Below are 23,778 nucleotides of genomic sequence, written 5' to 3' on the forward strand. Positions count from 1 at the left end.
CAACCTTTCTACGGAATCCAAACTGATCTTCACCGAGGTCGGCTTCTACTAGCTTTTCCATTCGTCTGTAAAGATTTCGAGTTAGTATTTTTAAAATGATAGTTCGGTAATTTTCACATCTGTCAACACCTGCTTTCTTTGGGATTGGAATAATTATATTCTTCTTGAAGTCAGAGAATATTTCGCCTGTCTCATACATCTAGCTCACCAGATGGTAGAATTTTGTCAGGACTGGCTCTCCCAAGGCCGTCAGTAGTTCCAATGGAATGTTGTCTACTCCGGGGGCCTTGTTTTGACTCAGGTCTTTCAGTGCTCTGTCAAACTCATCACGCAGTATCGTATCTCCCATTTCATCTTCATCTACATCCTCTTCCATTTCCATAATATTGTCCTCAAGTACATCGCCCTTGTATAGACCCTCTATATACTCCTTCCACCTTTCTGCTTTCCCTTCTTTGATTAGAACTGGGTTTCCATCAGAGCTCTTGATGTTCATACAAGTGGTTCTCTTATCTTCAAAGGTCTCTTTAATTTTCCTGTAGGCAGTATCTATCTTACCCCTAGTGAGATAACCCTCTACATCCTTACATTTGTCCTCTAGCCATGCCTGCTTAGCCATTTTGCACTTCCTTTTGATCTCATTTTTGAGACGTCTCTATTCCTTTTTGCCTGCTTCATTTTTATATTTCCTCCTTTCATCAATCAAATTCAATATTTCTTCTGTTACCCAAGGATTTCTACTAGCCCTCGTCTTTGTACCTACTTTATCCTCTGCTGCCTTCACTACTTCATCCCTCAAAGCTACCCATTCTTCTTCTACTGTATTGCTTTCCCCCATTCCTGTCAATTGCTCCCTTATGCTCTCCCTGAAACCCTGTACAACCTCTGGTTCTTTTAGTTTATCCAAGTCCCATCTCCTTAAATTCCCACCTTTTTGCAGTTTCTTCAGTTTTAATCTACAGTTCATAACCAATAGATTGTGGTCAGAGTCCACATCTGCCCCTGGAAATGACTTACAATTTAAAACCTGGTTCCTAAATCTTATATAATCTATCTGAAACCTGTCAGTATCTCCAGGCTTCTTTCATGTATACAGCCTTTTTTTATGATTCTTGAATCAAGTGTTAGCTATGATTAAGTTGTGCTCTGTGCAAAATTCTACCAGGCGACTTCCTCTTTCATTTCTTTGCCCCAGTCCATATTCACCTACTACGTTTTCTTTTCTCCGTTTCCCTACTACCGAATTCCAGTCACCCATGACTATTAAATTTTCGTCTCCCTTCACTATCTAAATAATTTCTTTTATTTCATCATATATTTCTTCAAATTCTTCGTTATCTGCAGAGCTAGTTGGCATATAAACTTGTACTACTGTAGTAGGTGTGGGCTTCGTATCTATCTTGGCCACAATAATGCGTTCACTATGCTGTTTGTAGTAGCTTACCCGCACTCCTATTTTCCTATTCATTATTAAACCTACTCCTAAATTACCCCTATTTGATTTTGTGTTTATAACCTTGTAATCACCTGACCAAAAGTCTTGTTCCTCCTGCCACCGAACTTCACTAATTCCCACTATATCTAACTTTAACCTATACATTTCCCTTTTTAAATTTTCTAACCTACCTGCCCGATTAAGGGATCTGACATTCAACGCTCCGATTCGTAGAACGCCAGTTTTTTTCCTCCTGATAACGACATCTTCTTGAGATCCGAATGGGGGGCTATTTTACCTCCGGAATATTTTACCCAAGAGGACGCCATCATCATTTAATCAGACAGTAAAGCTGCATGCCCTCGGGAAAAATTACGGCCGTAGTTTCCCCTTGCTTTCAGCCGTTCGCAATACGAGCACAGCAAGACCGTTTTGGTTATTGTCACAAGGCCATATCAGTCACCCATTCAGACTGTTGCCCTTGCAACTGCTGAAAAGGCTGCTGCCCCTCTTCAGGAACCACACGTTTGTCTGGCCTCTCAACAGATACCCCTCCGTTGTGGTTGCACCTACGGTACGGCTATCTGTATCGCTGAGGCACGCAAGCCTCCCCACCAACGGCAAGGTCCATGGTTCATAGTTCCACACAACTTCTTCCTGTTTTCTCGATTGATCTGTGTTCAGTTTTTCAAGGCCTATCCACTGTGCCAACTTACAACTAAATCTGAGGGGGGTGCGATGGGGAGGTTCCCTCGTAAGTGCAATATAGCTTAGTGACTAGGTAAATTTAACATACCACAGTAAATCAAGAGACAGATATACAAAGATGAGGGTTGTTGTGGCTGGCAGGAGAGCCAACCCCGTATTGCTAAAGGAGGCCGAAATGCACGCGTTTTAGCTCACGCAGGCTGGCGTGAGGTCTGGAACATGACAAGGGAATTAGAATTGAGAAAAACGGACGTAGCTGGTGGAATACTTAACTTTAATCCATCAATGACGAACGTCGCTCTTGACGATACATGGTTTACAATATCAATAGTATAGATACTGGCGCCTTGCTAGGTCGTAGCAAATAACGTAGCTGAAGGCTATGCTAACTGTCGTCTCGGCAAATGAGAACGCAGAAGTCAGTGAACCATCGCTAGCAAAGTAGGCTGTACAACTGGGGCGAGTGCTAGGAAGTCTCTCTAGACCTGCCGTGTGGCGGCGCTCGGTCTGCAATCACTGATAGTGGCAACAAGCGGGTCGAACATATACTACCGGACCGCGGCCGATTTAAAGGCTACCACATAGCAAGTGTGGTGTCTGGCGGTGACACCACAAGGATGAACCGCAGAAATAATGGAAGCTGCAAATGTGGTAGTAACCTGGAAGAAAAGCAAGTCATGCATGGTAACATAAGCAGTCAGTATCATAAGCAATCTCATAAGGAATCCATTTTATTTACCATTCCCGTTCGTAATTTTTTGTTCTTTGGGATCAACAAACCCAAGTGTTGTTTTAAATTTGTGAGTGCGTTCGTTTTAGCCACCAGAAATCTCCAGCCTCTAGACAGGCTTCCTAGGAGGTGAGGTTGCCATCTCAAACCATCCAACGTCTACGTGATTTTCTTAGAGTTGCCTCCCTTAGGCGGAATGCCCCAGTTATAAGGAACTAATGAGTCGCCTTTCAACCTTTCCTCCATGGTACAGTACAAGTGGAGTTCATTGCCCATGAAGCAGTTGTTTTTCTTTTTGGGAGCCTTAGAATAAAATTTTCTTGCAGAATTGCTTAAAGATCGCGGATACTTTACTCAAGGTTTTGTTGTTCCACTTTTTCTGGCGTAAGGCGGGACCTATAAATCCATTACAAGCCTTAGTTCTCAAATTAAAGGCCAATAAATTAATAACATGGAAGTGCGAGTGTTATTTGTTGCAAATATTTTGGCATAGTTTGGTTTCCATAATGATATGTAAGTAAAACGACGTTATGACGAGAGCTGTATTTATATGTTGTTTACAGCCATATGGAAGCCTCGTTTTCTTTATTTCATAAGGCTGCTAATGCATTTTATCATTCAGCAGATATACATGGTATCCAGTTTATCTTGACCATCCCAAATAATTTTTTGTGCAGAAAAAAAATTAAAAAAAATGTATCACACAATATACAGGTTGATTCTTGCAGAGAAGATAACAGCAACCAGCCCTTTTTTTATAATGCTGTTTATTCACATAAATAACGTCCTTACCGATTTCGACCGACAGGTTCATCCTCAGACGGAGTGTTAACGTTAACACACATTTTTCTTGTAGTATGTAATAGTTTTCACTTTTTATTCCTCCATGTAGTGAAAATTTCTTGGGGTGGTGGTGCCCTAGAAGCAAAACATGATGCGAGAAACTGTCTGTTTAACTGTAATTGTGCCTCAAACGATTTCAAACGCTGTAAATAAATCGTTGAAATGGAAATGTTTTAGCTACTTACTTTGAAAAATTCCCGACATTACGTTGCAATGACAACTGCATTACGTGAGTAAAAAGCATTATAAAAAGTGGCTTGTTGCTGTTATCTTCTCTGCAAGAATCAACCTATATTCCGCTTACGCCCGCGGTCTCAAAATGTCATTTTTCGACAAAATAGTCTCACGCAATTGTTGTTTAGCTGCCAGGTCGACGTTCACCAGCTTGATTGCGTTTCTTGTAGCTTAGTTTGTTAGGAGGATATGAACATCAGTATGTCTTTTTTAAATATTGGATCATATTTTTTATTCGATAATCAACTTCGTCTCCTCAAGCCCCGTTCAAAAACGTACACAGTATACTATTCATGTAAATATGATGTTATTATAAATGCAACACAAAACTGACTTTGACTCTCCTATACTAACTAATAGACTGGGTACCCGTGGTAACATATGTCGTTCATCTGCTAGAGCTTACGATAAACAAATGGAAACGCAAGAAAAATGCACACCAGTCATTCAGTCTGCTGTCTTCAGCTGAAGGTTGGTACACTATACACCAGCGAAAAGAAACAGAATACTACTCATCTATGGAGACTGTAAGTTAATACAACAGTGACTGCAATAATGTTCTCGTATGTACAGTACAGTTACATGTAGTACAGTAAACGAAATGTTGTGTACAGTAAAGGTAGCACTTGATTATAAACTGCATCAAAATTACTTTTATTGTGGATGAAGGTGGGCATAATGGTAATGAGGCAGACGAATTTTACAGAGAGAGATGTCCCGACAAGAACCAACTTTCCCGACTGGTGTTTTCTCGGCTTGTAACGCTTCAGGAAACAGGGAAAATTCAGTGCAAGGCAACGCATACGTCGCAGAACGTATGCCGACGAAATTGCCGAAGTTAATGTTTTAATGGCGTAATGTTTACGTGAATGGTACACTGTGATACGTTTGTCATCAGGTCTTGAGGACAACGTGCAGACATCGAATAGAAAATGTAGTGTGCTGTATAAAAAAAGCTAATATTGCTGGTTAATGTCTCGCTGTTAACTAAAAACATAACGTGATACATCTTTTAAGTATTTTGTGTCTGGACGAAAAATTACTTGGCACAGTTAACATAAATGGGACACCCTGGATATCATTTCGAAACCAGTTATCAAAATTCGTATTGAGAATGCTCGAACAGACTACGGGTATACTGCCGGTTCATACTGTCCAACGGGCACAATATTTAGGCGATCAGACATGTCGCCATCGTCAGGTGCGCTGACGAACTGAGCTCCTGAGGGCGGACGGCGGATTTAAATCCCCTCCCCCAGCGGGCCTCTCTCTTCGCCGTCCGCGCCCGCGCGCCGGCGGTCGCGAACACGTGGGCGTCGGAATCTGTCGTAGCGTCGATGTGCTTGCTACGTCCGCCCTGGGCGCCAGTTCGTACTTCTTGCTTCTTGCTGAGAGTCTTCTTAATTACAATCAATGCCGGGTCCCAAACCTTGGTGAGACTGTAGCCGCAATCTCGGTTGATGGGGTCTTCCCTGGTGCCGGCCGCCCGCCCTCAGGAGCTCAGTGCGTCAGCGCACCTGACGATGGCGACATGTCTGATCGCCGAAATATTGTGCCCGTTGGACGCTATGAACCGGCAGTATACCCGTCGACTGTTCGAGCAACAAATACGCCGGGAGAAACTGAAGAATCACATCGTATTGAGAATGTCTAAGTTATGAACGAGAGTATAAACATTCGCATTGAAGATAAGATAGCACTCTGAACTGAGAACGGTCTGCATTTCCATTTGATCGTGTGAGACGGTTGGCGACTGATGCGACGTGCGCAGGCCCGCACGAGCACGTGCAGGGGGAGCCGGTCCCCGGAGTGGAACGAGCGGCTGGTCTTCTACGACCTGCTGCCGCCCATGTGGCAGCGCGTGCGGCTGCAGGTGCGTCACGAGGACGCCGTGCTCGCAGCCGCTCACCTCGACCTGGCCACCGTCTCCAGCCCCGGACACGACGGTACGGCGGCTTCTCTGTTTTTTCTTACAGCACCATTCAAGTTATTTACTACTGAAAATGTTCAATCACCATGTTACTCCGTCAACTCGGTCAACCGGAGGGTGCAGAAGAGGCACAGAGATCTTGCTCCGTTTGCTCCCAAGACAACTATTAACGGGAGTATTCGTATACCATACTTTGATGTGTTTAGAGACGCCACGATGAAAGGGTCCTGTAGCCACTTTTTATTAGTCCGGTAGCCCATTTTCGCTAGCATTTCTCTTTCTTTTCCTTGTTTATCTTTGCTCATAACTCATAGCGGTGTGATTGAATGAATGTGGTTGTGTGTCACGTCGCTAGACGGTGGCGTGGTCTGCTGCAGAAAGTCTGCGGTAGTCATACAGATTCAGCAGCAATTGAACAGAATAGCCAACTCTTGTAGTGGTCAAGTAGGCAAAGAGGTTTGCGCTACTTGTGAGAGATCCACCTGCGTTAGGTTCGTGGCGGAAATGGCATCTTTGGGTTTTCCGAACCACTCGGAGCGTGAAAGAGGTTGGAGAAGAAAAAGGGAGGCACTCTGCCGCCGGTACGGGAAGCGTCCACAGCTGTGCTCCAGTCGAAGAAGGGTGAGTTAGACTGACCGCTTGGCACGTTGTTATTTGGCGAGAGGAGAGCAGTTAGCTTTTGGTCTCGCTTTTCAGCTCTGAAAGATTGATTTTCCTTGTCGCAGCAAGGAATGCAAAACTTTGACAGATTTTTCTTTTAGTAAATTTCTGTAGCAGACTTGGATCCACCGGAAGAGCGCCACACAAAGGTGTCGATAAGAAGTGTGCACTCGCTTCTGTATAAATGTCTGTTTGCCTTCAGCTGTGCCTGTATAATCTTTCATCTTTGTTAATATTTATAGCTTTGCCTTGTCGTAAATTTTCCTTGCTTTATGTGTCTTCCGTCCGTGGGCAGCCAACCAGGTGGTAAAACATTATAGGTTGTTGGGCTACCGGGATCACTAACTGTCCAATCTCATGTTTGTTTTAAATAATGTTAATTGTTTATGACTGTGTGATGTAATAGTTGCAATTTGGGCACTATACCTAGAAATTGTGTCTCCACAAACCACGTGGGCACGCGGGTGTACTGCGAAACATTACCGTTGCACGAGTTACTGCGATCAGTTATCAGGCAACAGCAGTTGTATCAGTGATTCACACCAATGATTTTAGGGGTAGATTATAGCGGTGAACGTATCGGCGCTTTTCTTCAATGTTATCAGGAATTGTGTACATGCCTCACATCCATGTCTTACAAATAAATGATGTTATCCACAATTTTCTCTTGTATTCCGAGGTTACGTTTTTGCACCTAAGCCACTCACCTTGTAGCTTTCCTGTTAGCACATCCAACGCGTTTCTTTACGCACAGGTCCAGTGATTAGCTTCCCGTTATTTTAAGACAAATGCCTTAGATTAAGTCTTATTTTCAGGTGTGTTGCTGGGAGCTGATCTTCTGCACAGTGTTCTTGCATGTGCTATTTTATTTTAAATGGTTGATTCTCGTGAACAGTGCACGGGAAATACTATTCATTACGTCGCACCCTCTATGAGCGATATCACGACGTACGTGTTTTTATGAGTTTTTTGTCTGTGATCAAATTAATTTATTTTCTGACTCTGCCAAGTCATTGATTACTTGTATGGTTAGAGTCGGTGGCGACCCTAATCTTCACACGTTAATTTCACAATCAATAGGCATTTACATTCCCACTCTTAACGTAATAATCCGTAGTAACAGGTTAGTTAGACGTAACTTCCGAAAGGGGGTAGTGTGATCATTTCGGTCAAATAGAAATGTAACTAGCTGAGAAGCCTGGCATTGCCCGGTTATTTATTTATTCCAGTTTCTAGTAGTACACTTTCTCCTCCCTTCCCTCTCTGTCCATCGCCTCCTTCCCTTTTTCTGTCCACCTCATACTCCCCCCTCCATGTTCTTCTCCTCCTCTCATTCTCTCTGTCAATTTGCTCCTCCCTCCTCTCTTTGTCCACATCCTTCTCCATCCTTTCTTTCTCTGTCCATCACCAAGTCCCACATGTCTCTGCCCATCTCCTCTTCTCCCTCTCTTTATCCATCCCCTATTCTCCCTCTCTCTATCTATCTTTTCTCTCTCTCTCTCTCTCTCAGTTCAGCTCCTCCTACCCATGTGTCTGTCCCTATCCTCCACCACCTCTTTGTCCATCTCATACTCCCCCTCTCACTATCTATCTCTTCCTCCCCCTTCTTCCTGCTCAGATCTGTCCATCTGCACGTATCCACACAGAATACATTCTGATAGTACCTCCACAATATGCCAGTCATGCAGGTACTCTACATGTCAGACATTACCAACCCTTTTGACCTCACCCCTATGGAAGTTAGGTGGTTCTTATCTCCATAATACTTTTTCCAGACAATAAGTAGTGTGTGTACCAAATTTGGTTTGGTTGAAATCAGTCCATTGATTTATGATATGATGAACCATGGACCTTGCCGTTGGTGGAGAGGCTTGCGTGCCTCACCGATACAGATAACCGTACCGTAGGTGCAACTACAGCGGAGGGGTATCTGTTGAGAGGCCAGACAAACGTGTGATTCCTGAAGAGGGGCAGCAGGATTTTCAGTTGTTGCAGGGGCAACAGTCTGATGTTTAACTGATCTGGCCTTGTAACACTAACCAAAATGGCCTTGCTGTGCTGGTACTGCGAACGGCTGAAAGCATGGGGGCCGGCCGGTGTGGCCGTGCAGTTCTAGGCGCTTCAGTCTCGAGCCGCGTGACTGCTACGGTCGCAGGTTCGAATCCTGCCTCGGGCATGTATATGTGTGATGTCCTCAGGTTAGTTAGGTTTAAGTAGTTCTAAGTTCTAGGGGACTGATGAACACAGAAGTTAAGTCCCATAGTACTCAGAGCCATCTGAACCATTTTTGAAAACATGAGGAAACTACAGCCGAAATTTTTCCCGAGGGCATGCAGCTTTACTGTATGGTTAAATGATGATGGCGTCTTCTTGTGTAAACTATTCCGGAGGTAAAATAGTCTCTCATTCGGTTCTCTGGGCGGGGACTACTCAAGAGGACGTCGTTATCAGGAGCGTGGAATGTCAGATCCCTTAATCGGGCAGGTAGTTTAGAAAATTTATAAAGGGAAAAGGATAGGTTAAAGTTATATATAGTGGGAATTAGTGAAGTTCGGTGGCAGCAGGAACAAGACTTTTGGTCAGGCGAATACAGGGTTATAAATACAAAATCAAGTAGGGGTAATGTAGGAGTAGGTTTAATAATGAATAAAAAAATGGGAGTGCGGGTGAGGTACTACAAACAACATAGTTAACGCATTATTGTGGCCAAGATAGACACGAAGCCCATGCCTACTACAGTAGTACAAGCTTATATGCCAACTAGCTCTGCAGATGACGAAGAATTTGAAGAAATATATGATGAAATAAAAGAAATTATTCAGGTAGTGAAGAGCGACAAAAATTTTATAGCCATGGGTGACTGGAATTCGGTAGTAGGGAAAGGGAGAGAACGAAACGTAGTAGGTAAATATGGATTGGGGGTACGAAATGAAACAGGAAGCCTCCTGGTAAAATTTTGCTCAGAGCACAACTTCATCATAGCTAACACTTGGTTCAAGAATCATAAAAGATGGTTTTATACATGGAAGAAGACTAGAGATAATGACAGGTTTCAGATAGATTATATAATGGTAAGACAAAGATTTAGGAACCAGGTTTTAAATAGTAGAACATTTCCAGGGGCAGATGTGGACTCTGACCACAATCTTTTGGTTACGAACTGAAGATTAAAACTGAAGAAACTGCAAAAAGGTGGGAATTTAAGGAGATGGGACACGGATAAACTGACTAAATCAGAGGTTGTACAGAGTTTCAGGGAGAGCATTAAGAGAACAATTGACAGGAATGGGGGAAAGAAATACAGTAGAAGAACAATGGGTAGCCTTGAGAGATGAAGTAGGGAAGGCAGCAGAGGATCACGTAGGTAAAAAGACGAGGCTAGTATAAATCCTTGGGTAACAAGAAATATTGAATTTTATTGATGAAAGGAGAAAATTTAAATGTAGTAAATGAAGCAGGCAAAAAGGAATACAAGCAGCTCAAAAATGAGGTCGACAGGAAGTGTAAAATGGCTAAGGAGGGATGGCTAGAGTACAAATGTTAGGATGTAGAGGGTTATCTCACTAGGGGTAACATAGATACTGCCTACAGGAAAATTAAAGAGAACTTTTGAGAAAAGAGTACCACTTGTATCAATATGAAGAGCTCAGATGGGAACCCAGTTCTAAGGAAAGAAGGGAAAGCAGAAAGGTGGAAGGAGTATATAGAGGGTCTATACAAGGGCGATGTACTTGAGGACAATATTTTGGAAATGGAAGAGGATGTAGATGAAGATGAAATGGGAGATACGATACTGCGTGATGAGTTTGACAGAGCATTGAAAGACCCCGGGAGTAGACAACATTCCATTAGAACTACTGACAGCCTTGTTAGAGCCAGTCCTGACAAAACTCTACCATCTGTTGAGCAAGATGTATGAGACAGGCGAAATAGATTAGATGGGTAGATCACATAACTGATGAGGAGGTATTGAATAGATCTGAGAAGAAGTGGAGTTTGTGGCCCAACTTGACAAGAAGAAGGGACCGATTGGCAGGACGTGTTGGAGGCATCAAGGGATCACAAATTTAGCATTGGAGGGCAGCGTGGAGAGTAAAAAACGTAGAGGGAGACCAAGAGATGAATACAGTAAGCAGATTCAGAAGGATGTGGGTTGCAGTAAGTACTGGGAGATGAAGAAGCTTGCACAGGATAGAGTAACATGTAGAGCTTAATCAAACCAGTCTTAGAACTGAAGACAACAACAACAACAACATGACGGAATGCTCCCTAGAAACCACTGTATGCAGTTTTCGGTATTTTTTGTGTTTCTATTGCTGTGAGATACGTGGCTGTGTTTTGTGCAGCGTTTGTAAATATTGCGAATTTTACATATTTAAGCTCTGTATAATATCTTAAAGCCATTTCGAAAGTATTATAAATTCTTCAGTCACAGAGTTTTGTGATTAGTTAATTTTTTGTACATTTTTAAAACTAGTTACGTAACGTGTGGATGGTTAAGCCACACTTCGTCGATCATCGACCCCCTTTTACGGTTCAATCACGCGTCCGGCCATCCTGATTTAGGTTTTTCGTGAAATCGCTCCAGGGAAATGCTGTGATGGTTTATTTGAAAGGGCACGGCAGACTTCCTTGCCCGTCCTTCCCTAATCCGATGAGACCGATGATCTCGCTGACTGGTCTTCTCCCTCAAACAAAACAACCCAATCCCTCTCTGCAAATGAAACATTATGCCAATGCGCAGATGCAAACTACGATATAACAATAAACTCCTATTTGTTGTAGCGTAGAAATGGCCATTGAAATGAAACATCAAATTCATCGAGTACAGCCAGCTTTATCGTAATATATATAGTCCTAAAGCTCCCGGAAATCGCGCGGTTTGTGCCGCGCGGTACTCAGAATCTGCCACGTTGAAACGCGATTGATTAGGTAGCTACTCCTCTAAGGTATAGCGTATGGATATACATTCGCTGTGTAGCCAGAGACTATGACATTTGTAACCGAGAAAATCTTTATATACACTCCTGGAAATGGAAAAAAGAACACATTGACACCGGTGTGTCAGACCCACCATACTCGCTCCGGACACTGCGAGAGGGCTGTACAAGCAATGATCACACGCACAGCACAGCGGACACACCAGGAACCGCGGTGTTGGCCGTCGAATGGCGCTAGCTGCGCAGCATTTGTGCACCGCCGCCGTCAGTGTCAGCCAGTTTGCCGTGGCATACGGAGCTCCATCGCAGTCTTTAAACACTGGTAGCATGCCGCGACAGCGTGGACGTGAACCGTATGTGCAGTTGACGGACTTTGAGCGAGGGCGTATAGTGGGCATGCGGGAGGCCGGGTGGACGTACCGCCGAATTGCTCAACACGTGGAGCGTGAGGCCTCCACAGTACATCGATGTTGTCGCCAGTGGTCGGCGGAAGGTGCACGTGCCCGTCGACCTGGGACCGGACCGCAGCGACGCACGGATGCACGCCAAGACCGTAGGATCCTACGCAGTGCCGTAGGGGACCGCACCGCCACTTCCCAGCAAATTAGGGACACTGTTGCTCCTGGGGTATCGGCGAGGACCATTCGCAACCGTCTCCATGAAGCTGGGCTACGGTCCCGCACACCGTTAGGCCGTCTTCCGCTCACGCCCCAACATCGTGCAGCCCGCCTCCAGTGGTGTCGCGACAGGCGTGAATGGAGGGACGAATGGAGACGTGTCGTCTTCAGCGATGAGAGTCGCTTCTGCCTTGGTGCCAATGATGGTCGTATGCGTGTTTGGCGCCGTGCAGGTGAGCGCGACAATCAGGACTGCATACGACCGAGGCACACAGGGCCAACACCCGGCATCATAGTGTGGAGAGCGATCTCCTACACTGGCCGTACACCTCTGGTGATCGTCGAGGGGACACTGAATAGTGCACGGTACATCCAAACCGTAATCGAACCCATCGTTCTACCATTCCTAGACCGGCAAGGGAACTTGCTGTTCCAACAGGACAATGCACGTCCGCATGTATCCTGTGCCACCCAACGTGCTCTAGAAGGTGTAAGTCAACTACCCTGGCCAGCAAGATCTCCGGATCTGTCCCCCATTGAGCATGTTTGGGACTGGATGAAGCGTCGTCTCACGCGGTCTGCACGTCCAGCACGAACGCTGGTAAAACTGAGGCGCCAGGTGGAAATGGCATGGCAAGCCGTTCCACAGGACTACCTCCAGCATCTCTACGATCGTCTCCATGGGAGAATAGTAGCCTGCATTGCTGCGAAAGGTGGATATACACTGTACTAGTGCCGACATTGTGCATGCTCTGTTGCCTGTGTCTATGTGCCTGTGGTTCTGTCAGTGTGATCATGTGATGTATCTGACCCCAGGAATGTGTCAATAAAGTTTCCCCTTCCTGGGACAATGAATTCACGGTGTTCTTATTTCAATTTCCAGGAGTGTAGTATGTCTTCGCAACTCACCTGTGACCAACATCTCCCATAAAGATAAATGATTTGAAAGATTTCTAATGCACTGCTTTGAAGGTCAAGGGCAGTTATATTGGTGGCAATACTAATGGCGTTTAATATTAAAGGTCTTAGCTGATCTACTGATAGAGACCATTATGCATGGTTCAAATACTGTGCTCGAGGAGCGCTCAATAAGTAACGCAACACTTTTTTTTAAAAGGTTGGTTTTATTAAGAATCCCAATACACCGTATTATTCGCCGCTCTTTTGGCTACAAAATCCTATTTCTCAACATAATCTCCGTTCAGTGAGACGGCCTTAAGCCTCCTTACCGGGAGGGCCTGCGTGACTGCAGATCGAAGTCCTCTGTTAGGCGTCGAGGAAACCAGCGGGCTCACACCTTTGAGTACCCCAAATGTTGGACGAGTGTATTAGCACCACAAAAAAGAGAAGCGAGGTCTTCGATTGTGATCCGTTGATCACTTCGGATGAGAGTGTCCGCACTTTCCAACATTGCAGGGTCGCAGCAGTGTGTGGCCTGCTGGCACGTGGGTATGCGCCTAGCCCAACGACTCACCATGGTTTTTTTCAGATCTCCGTAGTGATTCTGCAAGAGCCTGGTTTCTCTGGTTTCCTCCCAAAAGAAACTCAATGACTTCTCTCTTTTTGGAACGCACCTCCGTTACAGACGTTATTTTCAAGGCTACGTATAGCGCTGCTACCTATCGGAACTTAATGAAACTCTACGGGCTGAAGTGGGAATTTCCACGATATCCAACAACCAATTCCGCATTTTTTTTCAACTGAAGTCGTCCGAGGAAAACAGTGTTGCATTATTTATTGAACGACTGTCGTATTATCTGCTTGTGCTATCAGTTTGTTTGTGGCAGGTTTCCTGCCGACGTTCGGGCCTGCGTACCTGTACCTGTACGGCGGGGACGCGGCTTACCGCGGCCGGCTGCTCGTCTCGCTGCGCGCCGTGCCGGACGCCGAGGTCTCCACTGGCGGCACCGCCGTCGAGACCTTGCCGGCCCTCGACGAGGTGACTGCGTGTGTCAGGCGACAAGTTAGCCCGCGCTGCCAACAACGAAGCCTGGGCGAAATAAGCAGACCGGGTAAAATATTAGTCGCGCTTGGACGGAGCACAAGTGAAACGGCTGACTCAGTGCAGTATACACGGTGTCAGAAAAGTATTCCATATTTTGAGAAGTAATAGTACGCACCAAAACGAGCAAGAGTCCAGTAAACATGGGATCTCAAATGCGTACCTTAAGAGCTATGAGCACTTGTTCACCTTCGCTAACGAGAAACACATCTCTTCCGCTGCTAGCTCTTTCGTAGTACGAACTACTTACAGAATGCAGTAAACAAACTAGGATACATCCCTCCGTTATTATCCATGGCCACAGCACGCAGTAAATATATATTAGTGTTGTTAATGTACACCTTATTCATAGTTATAGGTAAGTGCAGCACATACATTAGTTCTAATGGAACCAGGCTGTGTTTGGGTAAATTTGTGAAATGATTTTCCATTGCAGTTTTATCTTAGCTCTCTCCAGCATAATGGAGGCTTCGGGTTGTGTGGTATCACATATCGATAACACCCCGCACGCGCCGTAGGAACAGAATTGCAAGTTTCCATCAGACGCCGATAGCGGTAGTGGGGATGAGGGGGAGCTTGTGATGCGCCCCCACTAAGCCATACCTCCAGCGACTCTAGATTATGGCCGCCCTCTGCAGTCCTGTGAATAGCCCAAATCTCAAACACCTTGGCAACGTTTGTATATGGATTCCTCTTGTATTTACTGGAATATACGTTGGCTCATCGCCGTTTACACTTTCAGCAAGTTTACCTTCGTGGCTATTGTGCACTCTACTATGGCTCGTTTCACAATCCCGGCTTTATCGTTGATCTTCTGCTTCGAGGAATTGCCTGAAGTGAATGTGACTGACAACGGACCTCAATTTTGTTGCCATTGAGTTTGAACAATTTTGCACCGCCATCGGAACCAAGCACATCATGTATGTTCGGTTCCACCCTCAATCCATTGGCGAATCTGATAAAGGGTAACAGATGTACAAACTCCGTGCCTCCCACACAAGCGATAAAGCCATGTTGTTAGTTTTGTTTTCCTGTGGCTCGCAGCCACGCAATGGGTCATCGCCGGCGGAGTTGTTACATGGATGGCGGCACCACACTTTGCTTCGATTGCTAGTCCCTCAACGATTGGCGTCGCCCTCTCCTTCCATACAGGCAAAGTACACTATGTGATCAAAAGTATCTGGACACCCCCCGAAACATACGTTTTTCATATTAGGTGCATTGTGCTGCCATCTATTGCCAGGTGCTACATACGAACGACCTCAGCAGTCATTAAACATCGTGAGACAGCAGAATGGGACGCTCCGCACGCCTAACGGACTTCGAACGTGGCCAGGTGATGGGGTGTCACTTGTGTCATACGTCTGTACGCGTGATTTCCACACTCCTAAATAACCCTAGGTCCACTGTTTCCGATGTGATAGTGAAGTGGAAACGTGAAGGAACACGTATAGCACAAAAGCGTACAGCAGACCTCGACTGTTGACTGACAGGGACCTCTGACAGCTGAAGAGGGTCGTAATGTATAATAGGCAGACATCTATCCAGACCAACGGACAGGGATTTCAAACTGCATCAGAATCCACTCCAAGTACGATGACAGTTAGACGGGAGGTGAGAAAACTTAGATTTCATGGTCGATCGGCTGCTCATGAGCCACACATCACGTCGGTAAATGCCAAACGACGCCTCGCTTGGTGTAAGAAGCGTTGACATTGGACAATTGAACAGTGGATAAACGTTGTGTGGAGTGACGAATCACGGTACACAATGTGGCGATCGGATGGCAGGGTGTGGGTGTGGTGAATGCCCGGCGAACGTCATCTGCGAGCGTGTGTAGTGCCAACAGTAAAATTCGGAGGCGGTGATGTTATGACGTGGTCGTGTTTCTCATGGAGGGGGCTTGCACCCCTTATTGTTTTGCGTGGCACTATCACAGCACATGCCTAACTGATGTTGTAAGCACCTTCTTGCTTCTCACTGTTGAAGAGCAATTCGGGGATTTCGATTGCAATTTTCAACACGATCGAGCAGCTGTTCATAATGCACGGCCTGTGGCGGAGTGGTTATACGACAATAACATCCCTGTAATGGACTGGCCTGCAGAGTCCTGACGTGAATCATATAGAACACCTTTCTGATGTTTTGGAACGCCGACTTCATGTCAGTCCTCACCGACCGACATCGATACCTCTCCTCAGTGCAGCACTCTCTGAAGAATGATCTGTCATTCCTCAAGAAATCTTCCAGCACCTGATTGAACGTATGCTTGCGAGAGTGGAAGCTGTCAAGGCTAATGGTCGGCTATGACCATACTGAATTCCAGAATTACTGATGGAGGGCGTCACGAAGTTGTAAGTCATTTTCAGCCAGGTATCCGGATACATTTGATAACATAGTACTGCCTGAGTGCAAAAGTGCACAAACCTGCTCTTTATTTGCGGTAACAGACGGGGGCTGAACACGAGTAGATGATGCTCCGATCATTCTATCAGTTCTTTGTAAATAGATTGCCACTGTCTCGCACCGCTACACATCCAGGCCTCCCTTGTTTAGACGTAGGAACGTTCTGGCTGTCCTGGGGTAGGTGGTTGGCACTAACGCACCTCAACATTTCCGCCAAAATCTGGGAATAATGTTGTTATTAATCTTATCTCTCACTAGTTTCTCTACCTTCTGCTTACTAGTATTTGCCTTAGTTCCTCATTACTCCTGCACATATGTAATTTTTCTTCTTGTCGGACCATTTTATCAACTTCCACGCAGAATGTGGGTCTCGCCATTAACAACACTCGCGAGCCACGATTGGGTAGAATGCTCTCTGGTATACTACTAATAATATCTAACTCAGAAAAGCGTTAAGACAATGATTGGACAGTACGTGCACTACTCCTGACATACTCGTCTTTTACTCACTTCAAATGCCCATGAACCAACTCTTGTAGCGCTTGAGCCGGTCTAAAACGAAGTCAGCGGAGAAACGGTAATTTTTTCACTTTCGCAAAGTTCATACATCTTTCCAAAGATGAACACTAATCAGCTAAGCCTCTAAATAACCGGTTTCCCACAGGAAGAGCTGTGGCGGTTGGAGGAGCACAGTTTGTTCGCGGTGCTGCTGGGAGCAGACTGCATCCCGCGCGCGCTGGCCGGGAAGGCTGTGGTGCTGCAGTTCGCCATGGGCGACCAGGCCGGCGGCGGACTCGCCTCCATAGCGACGCAGGCGCCTCTGGGTGAGATCGAGTCACGTTATGTTTCGTGTTATTTGCACTGACTATCTATCAAAATCTGTGGCAGTATGATAGTCAAATATGGAACAAATGAATCTATTGACTGACACATGTAGTCCATCATAATTATTTAACTGTTTGGTCTAAATAATACTTTCTCACGGTTGTGTTCCTTTCCTTACTGTAAAACGGAATAATTCACTTAATTAAAGCTTGTACTGTGCCGAAAATCTCTTGGGTTTCCAGATGGATGGCAGTATTAAAATAGCGTGTTGCTTTAACGCTGCCACCCGAGATCTCTTCACCAATACGATACTCCGGGAGTGCCTGTATTCACATAGAACTAGTACCGCTTGCCCATTCGTGATGTATACAGTTTCATCATAAAATTTTTGATGTTATTTTGTGTGACCTTCTCTAAGTATTGCTCCCTTATACGGCGAAGGAACTGATGTTTTTTTTTCATGGTTTGTGGCCCTGTAGCCCTGTTACGTAGTTATATATGCTTGAGCGAGTGAGGAAAATTTGGAATAGAAAAAAATATAGCGATGTTTTTTCGAGAAAAACATTGTGTATTAAATGTCTCGTGTTCATTTAGTTTATTTATACATAATGGATAAGATCTAAATAGTTTATTCTACTTTATGCCACGGCATTGAGAGTGCTGGATGACGACGACCCTGTTGGAGGGCGACAGATCAGTAGTAGACTTGTCAGGACAGCTGCTTCGACCTCGTCAACCAAGGCGTACCTATTCTCCAGAAGGAAGCAACAGCAACAGATACGTACGTACCTCCAACTTGTTCTACACGTGTACCACATGTTTTGCCTCTTGCGTTCCGTTTTGGAAGTTTTGACTCTTGAATTTCTTTGTTGTAACATAGTTCTGACCCTTTTATTTGTTCTTTTCATTTCTGTGAGAAGTCTATGCGGCATCTCGCCTGCTCTCACTATTCACCGCTGAACACTAATCATATGGTAGGAATACATTACCGTCGCAAGTAAATGTGAGTGAGTGAATATGAATCGTGTGACAGGAATTCATTACTGTCGCAAGTAAATGTCATCCATAGTGAGAGCAGGCGAGATGCAACATAAGACATCTCACAGAAAGTGAAGGGATTCAAGATTAAAAATGTCTCGTGTTCATTTGAGAGCTGCATCAAACCAGTCTCTGGACTGAAGATCACAACAATAACACCGTGTTCATTTAATTTATTTATACATAATGGATAAGATCTAAATAGTTTATACGGAACGAAAACTGCGTAAGATATGGTACGTGTGTAGAACAAATAGGGGGTACGTACTTCTGGAGGTCCCTTCATTACATGTCTCCGTTGCAAACTGACATTACTCCACGACACATACACAAATCAGAATATAGTGAACAGACAAGTCAATGACCGGACGGAAAGTTAGTAATTTTGTGGAAAAAGAAATTGGAGTAAGTGAGATCTGAACTAGGATCTCCCGCTGCCTAGTCCAACACCGTGACCACACAACCACGACGCAACGGTCATGTATGGTGTTCAACATTACATTGATTACATTTGGACCGTTCACTGTTTCTGTTTTCCATCATTTTTCCAGAGCTCAGTACAACTTCTTCCTATCTTCATGCTTGATCTGTGTTCAGTTTTTGACGTGCTATGAAATGGGATAACTTACCACTAAATCCGAGGGAGATGCGATGGGGAGTTTTCTCTGTTAGTTAGGAACTGGTTGTTTTGTGTATCTCGTACAACATACAGGGGTGATTGAATACCGCTGTCCAGCAAGTGGGGTTGGGAAGGGGGAGGTCGGATATATGGTCTTTGGTAGCTGTGTGTTGTCGTATCGTCAGTCCCGGTCGACATGATTCAGTGTGGCAAGAGAGCGGAGTGTTCTTGTGAGGTAAGCATTGCCGGTCTGCGACCGTAGTTGAATCACTTGTTGGTGATGCAGTCCGACACAGCTTTACCGTAACAGGGTGTCAGTCGGCCTGCCACAGCAGTGATTGGTGTAGCCACTGACATCCTGCAAGTGATATACAATACCCGACGATTACCTGGCAGTACCTGCCAGCTGTAGTCGCTAAGTGGGTCTGTGGGTAGAAGGGTTCGGTCACTTCGACCCTCAGCCCATCAGAGCTGTTGCTGGACCGTACTCCAGGCAGTCCTTAGGGTGACGGATGTTGATGAGCGCACTAGGGCATGGAGTTAAGGTGACAATGGTTTCCGGTGGCTGGGAGGCCATTAGTAAATGCCCCAGACATCATGTACTTACCTTGCCGCCATGTTGGAGGTAAACCCTGGATTTTCGTAACATCGCTAGTTGCTAACAGGGTCGTGGCATCAACTTACTGAGCCCGGCTGTGATGCTGTTCCAGCTGTCTGTTGCAATCGAGACGGTTACGGCAGCAGTGGCTTGAGCAAGCCAGCGACACTTCATGTATAACGCAATATAATAACTCTGCGAAAGGCGAAGGCCCCGAGTTCGAATCTCGGTCCGACTCACAGTTTTAATCTGCCAGTAAGTTTCATATCAACGCACACTCCGCTCCAGAGTGAAAACCTCGTTCTGGAAACGTATCCCAGGCTGTGGCTAACCCATATCTCCGCAATATCCTTTTTTCCAAGAGTGCTAGGTCTGCAAGGGTAGTAGAGGAGCTTCTGTAAAGTTTGGAAGGTAGGAGACGAGCTATGGCAGAATTAAAGCTGCCTGCATAACTCAGATGGTAGAGCACTTGCTCGCGAAAGGTAAAGGTGACGAGTTCGATTATCGGTCCGGCACACAGTTTTAATCGGCCAGGAAGTTTAATAACATTTATCACACACTATGCTAGAGTTGATGTCATTAAATTTATAATCACTGAGCTGACAGAATAAGACATAAAACTGAAAAGTACTAATCATTAAGGCATCGAAGCATACATATGGATGAACTTACTTGTGAAATATTAAAATGAAACACCTTGGTACTCTTTGTGCAGTTAAAAGCAATGATGCTGTCCTACACCGTTGTGGCATCAGAAAAGCAAAATAAGTATATAAAGATCAGACTTGCACAGTGCTTGACGATTTGGACTTCATTGTCGTAACTAACCATGTAACATATTTGACTACTTTAAGTACCTTTCAAAGATCGCTGAGTGTACGCTGACTGATTTATTTCGATCGTAAACTATTTGTGAGCTGTAATGTTGAATTAGTACTTGAAAAAAAAATTGCAAGTATTATTAGTTTCTTATTCTTCGTACACTACTGGCCATTAAAATTGCTACATCAACAAGAAATTCAGATCATAAACGGATATTCATTGGACAAATAAATTATACTGGAACTAACATGTGATTACATTTTCACGCAAATTGGGTGCATAGGTCCTGAGAAATCAGTACCCAGAACAACCACCTCTGGCCGTAATAACGGACTTGATACGCCTGGGCATTGAGTCAAACAGAGCTTGAATGGCGTATACAGGTACAGCTGCCCAGGTAGCTTCAACACGATACCACAGTTCATCAAGACTAGTGACTGGCGTATTGTGACGAGCCAGTTGCTCGGCCACCATTGACCACAGGTTTTCTGTTGGTGAGAGATCTCGAGAAGGTGCTGGTCAGGGCAGTAGTCGAACATTTTCTGCACCCAGAAAGGCCCGTACAAGACCATTAACGTGCGGCCGTCCATTATCCTGCTGAAATGTAGGGTTTCGCAGGGATCGAATGAAGGGTAGAGCCACGGGTCGTAACACATCTGAAATCTAATCACGCCGGGTGATACGCCAGTATGGCGATGACGAATACACGCTTCCAATGTGCGTTCACCACGATGTCACCAAACACGAATGTGACCATCATGATGCTTTAAACAGAACCTGGATTCATCCGAAAAAATGATGTTTTGCCATTCGTGCACCGAGGTTCCTCGTTGAGTACACCATCGCAGGCGCTCCTGTCGGTGATGCTGCGTCAAGGGGAACCGCAGCCATTGTCTCCGAGCTGACAGTCCATGCTGCTGCAAACGTCGTTGAACTGTTCGTGCAGACAGTTGTTGTCTTGCAAACGTCCCAATCTGTTGACTCAGGGATCGAGACGTGGCTGCACGACCCGTTACAGTCATGCGGATAAGATGCCTGTCATCTCGACTGCTCGTAATACGAGGCCGTTGGGATCCAGCACGGCGTTCCGTGCTACACTCCTGAACCCACCGATTTCATATTCTGCTAACAGTCATTGGATCTCGACCAATCCGAGCAGCAATGTGGCGATACAATAAACCGCAATCGCGATAGGCTACAATCCGACCTTTATCAAAGTCGGAAATGTGATGGAACGCATTTCTCCTCCTTGCACGAGGCACCACAACAACGTTTCTCCAGGCAACGCTGGTCAACTTGCATGGGGCCTTAATTATTAAAATGCAATAATTTTAGTAGCTGTGTGCCCGGTTACGACGTCTCGTAACCGGTTGGCCCTGACTAGTATTAGTATGCAATATGACTGCATAAAATAACAATAAAGAATGAAAGGAAATTTCCGTTAACACAATTGATTAATTAAGTCCCCTGCAAGTATAAAAGCTACGAAACAACAAAGCACAAGTGTAACTGTTCTGTGTGTGGTAGTGTGATTCAACGTACATGTATCTGGCACGGTTCTTCCTCAATACGACAAGATATTTTAGACGCCATTTACAATGAACTAATTGAAAAACCAGAAATACTATAATTGCATATAGAAACCAGAATTACAATTCTAACACATGAACACGACCCAGATGCTTTGTTGACTGAACCTGTGACCAAGAGGCATTGTCATTATGGAAATGTGAAATAAACCTTTTTGTTTTACCTCCATATATATTGACGAAAAATACAATGTGATCATTGCAAAATCTTCCATGTATACATTACACCAACCGAAAAGCATCTACTCTCTCGCCCAACAGAACAACAACTGCACACGACATCCTCTGAACTAGTACTGCTCTTGACACCCTCTCAACAAGCACTGCCTACGGCAACCTCTGAACTACTACTGCCCCAGTGGAGGCGGCGGAATAATAATCTTTGGCGCAATCTCTGGCGCTGTGACTCAGTGTGACCTTTCAAACTGCTGTTTGTGTATGAGAAATCAGTTGGAAACTTTCCTCATGTCAGCACGTTGTAGGTGTCGCCACCTACGCCAGCCTTTTTATTTATCTATTTACGTCCTGAATCTTTGTGGTACATATACATTACATGAATATACTGTTGCATTGATTGTATACATTACATTTATAAATTGTTACATTTTTGTATTGTTACAACCAAAATTAACTTATTTTTGAAGATACTGTGTTACTCCCCCCATGAACCATGGACCTTGCCGTTGGTGGGGAGGCTTGCGTGCCTCAGCGATACAGATGGCCGTACCGTAGGTGCAACCACAACGGAGGGGTATCTGTTGAGAGGCCAGACAAACGTGTGGTTCCTGAAGAGGGGCAGCAGCCTTTTCAGTAGTTGCAGGGGCAACAGTCTGGATGATTGACTGATCTGGCCTTGCAACATTAACCAAAACGGCCTTGCTGTGCTGGTACTGCGAACGGCTGAAAGCAATGGGAAACTACAGCCGTAATTTTTCCTGAGGACATGCAGCTTTACTGTATGATTAAATGATGATGGCATCCTCTTGGGTAAAATATTCCGGAGGTAAAATAGTCCCACATTCGCATCTCCGGGCGGGGACTACTCAGGAGGATGTCGTTATCAGGAGAAAGAAAACTGGCGTTCTACGTATCGGAGCGTGGAATGTCAGATCCCTTAATCGGGCAGGTAGGTTAGAAAATTTAAATAGGGAAATGGATAGGTTAAAGTTAGATATAGTGGGAATTAGTGAAGTTCGGTGGCAGGAGGAACAAGACTTCTGGTCAGGTGACTACAGGGTTATAAACACAAAATCAAATAGGGCTAATGCAGGAGTAGGTTTAATAATGAATAGGAAAATAGGAATGCGGGTAAGCTACTACAAACAGCATAGTGAACGCATTATTGTGGCCAAGATAGATTCGAAGCCCACACCTACTACAGTAGTACAAGTTTATATGCCAACTAACTCTGCAGATGATGAAGAAATTGAAGAAATGTACGATGAAATAAAAGAAATTATTCAGATAGTGAAGGGAGACGAAAATTTAATAGTAATGGGTGACTGGAATTCGAGTGTAGGAAAAGGGAGAGAAGGAAACATAGTAGGTGAATATGGATTGGGGCTAAGAAATGAAAGAGGAAGCCGCCTAGTAGAATTTTGCACAGAGCACAACTTAATCATAGCTAACACTTGGTTTAAGAATCATGAAAGAAGGTTGTATACGTGGAAGAACCCTGGAGATACTAAAAGGTATCAGATAGATTATGGTAAGACAGAGATTTAGGAACCAGGTTTTAAATTGTAAGACATTTCCAGGGGCAGATGTGGACTCTGACCACAA

The 23,778-nt window shown here is 44.8% G+C and overlaps 1 protein-coding gene across 1 annotated transcript in view; it reads left to right on the forward strand.

Moving 5' to 3' along the window:
• The first annotated feature begins 5,706 nt into the window (after positions 1 to 5,706).
• Positions 5,707 to 23,778, forward strand: part of LOC126272809 (otoferlin-like) — a 189,848-nt gene continuing 171,776 nt past the window's right edge. Inside the window, exons 1-3 of the mRNA XM_049976035.1 lie at positions 5,707 to 5,896; positions 13,885 to 14,060; positions 17,170 to 17,329. Coding sequence (XP_049831992.1) covers positions 5,707 to 5,896; positions 13,885 to 14,060; positions 17,170 to 17,329 — 526 coding nt within the window. The remainder of the gene's footprint in view (positions 5,897 to 13,884; positions 14,061 to 17,169; positions 17,330 to 23,778) is intronic.

This window comes from Schistocerca gregaria, chromosome 1 (assembly GCF_023897955.1).
Source record: "Schistocerca gregaria isolate iqSchGreg1 chromosome 1, iqSchGreg1.2, whole genome shotgun sequence".
Lineage (NCBI taxonomy): Eukaryota > Metazoa > Arthropoda > Insecta > Orthoptera > Acrididae > Schistocerca > Schistocerca gregaria.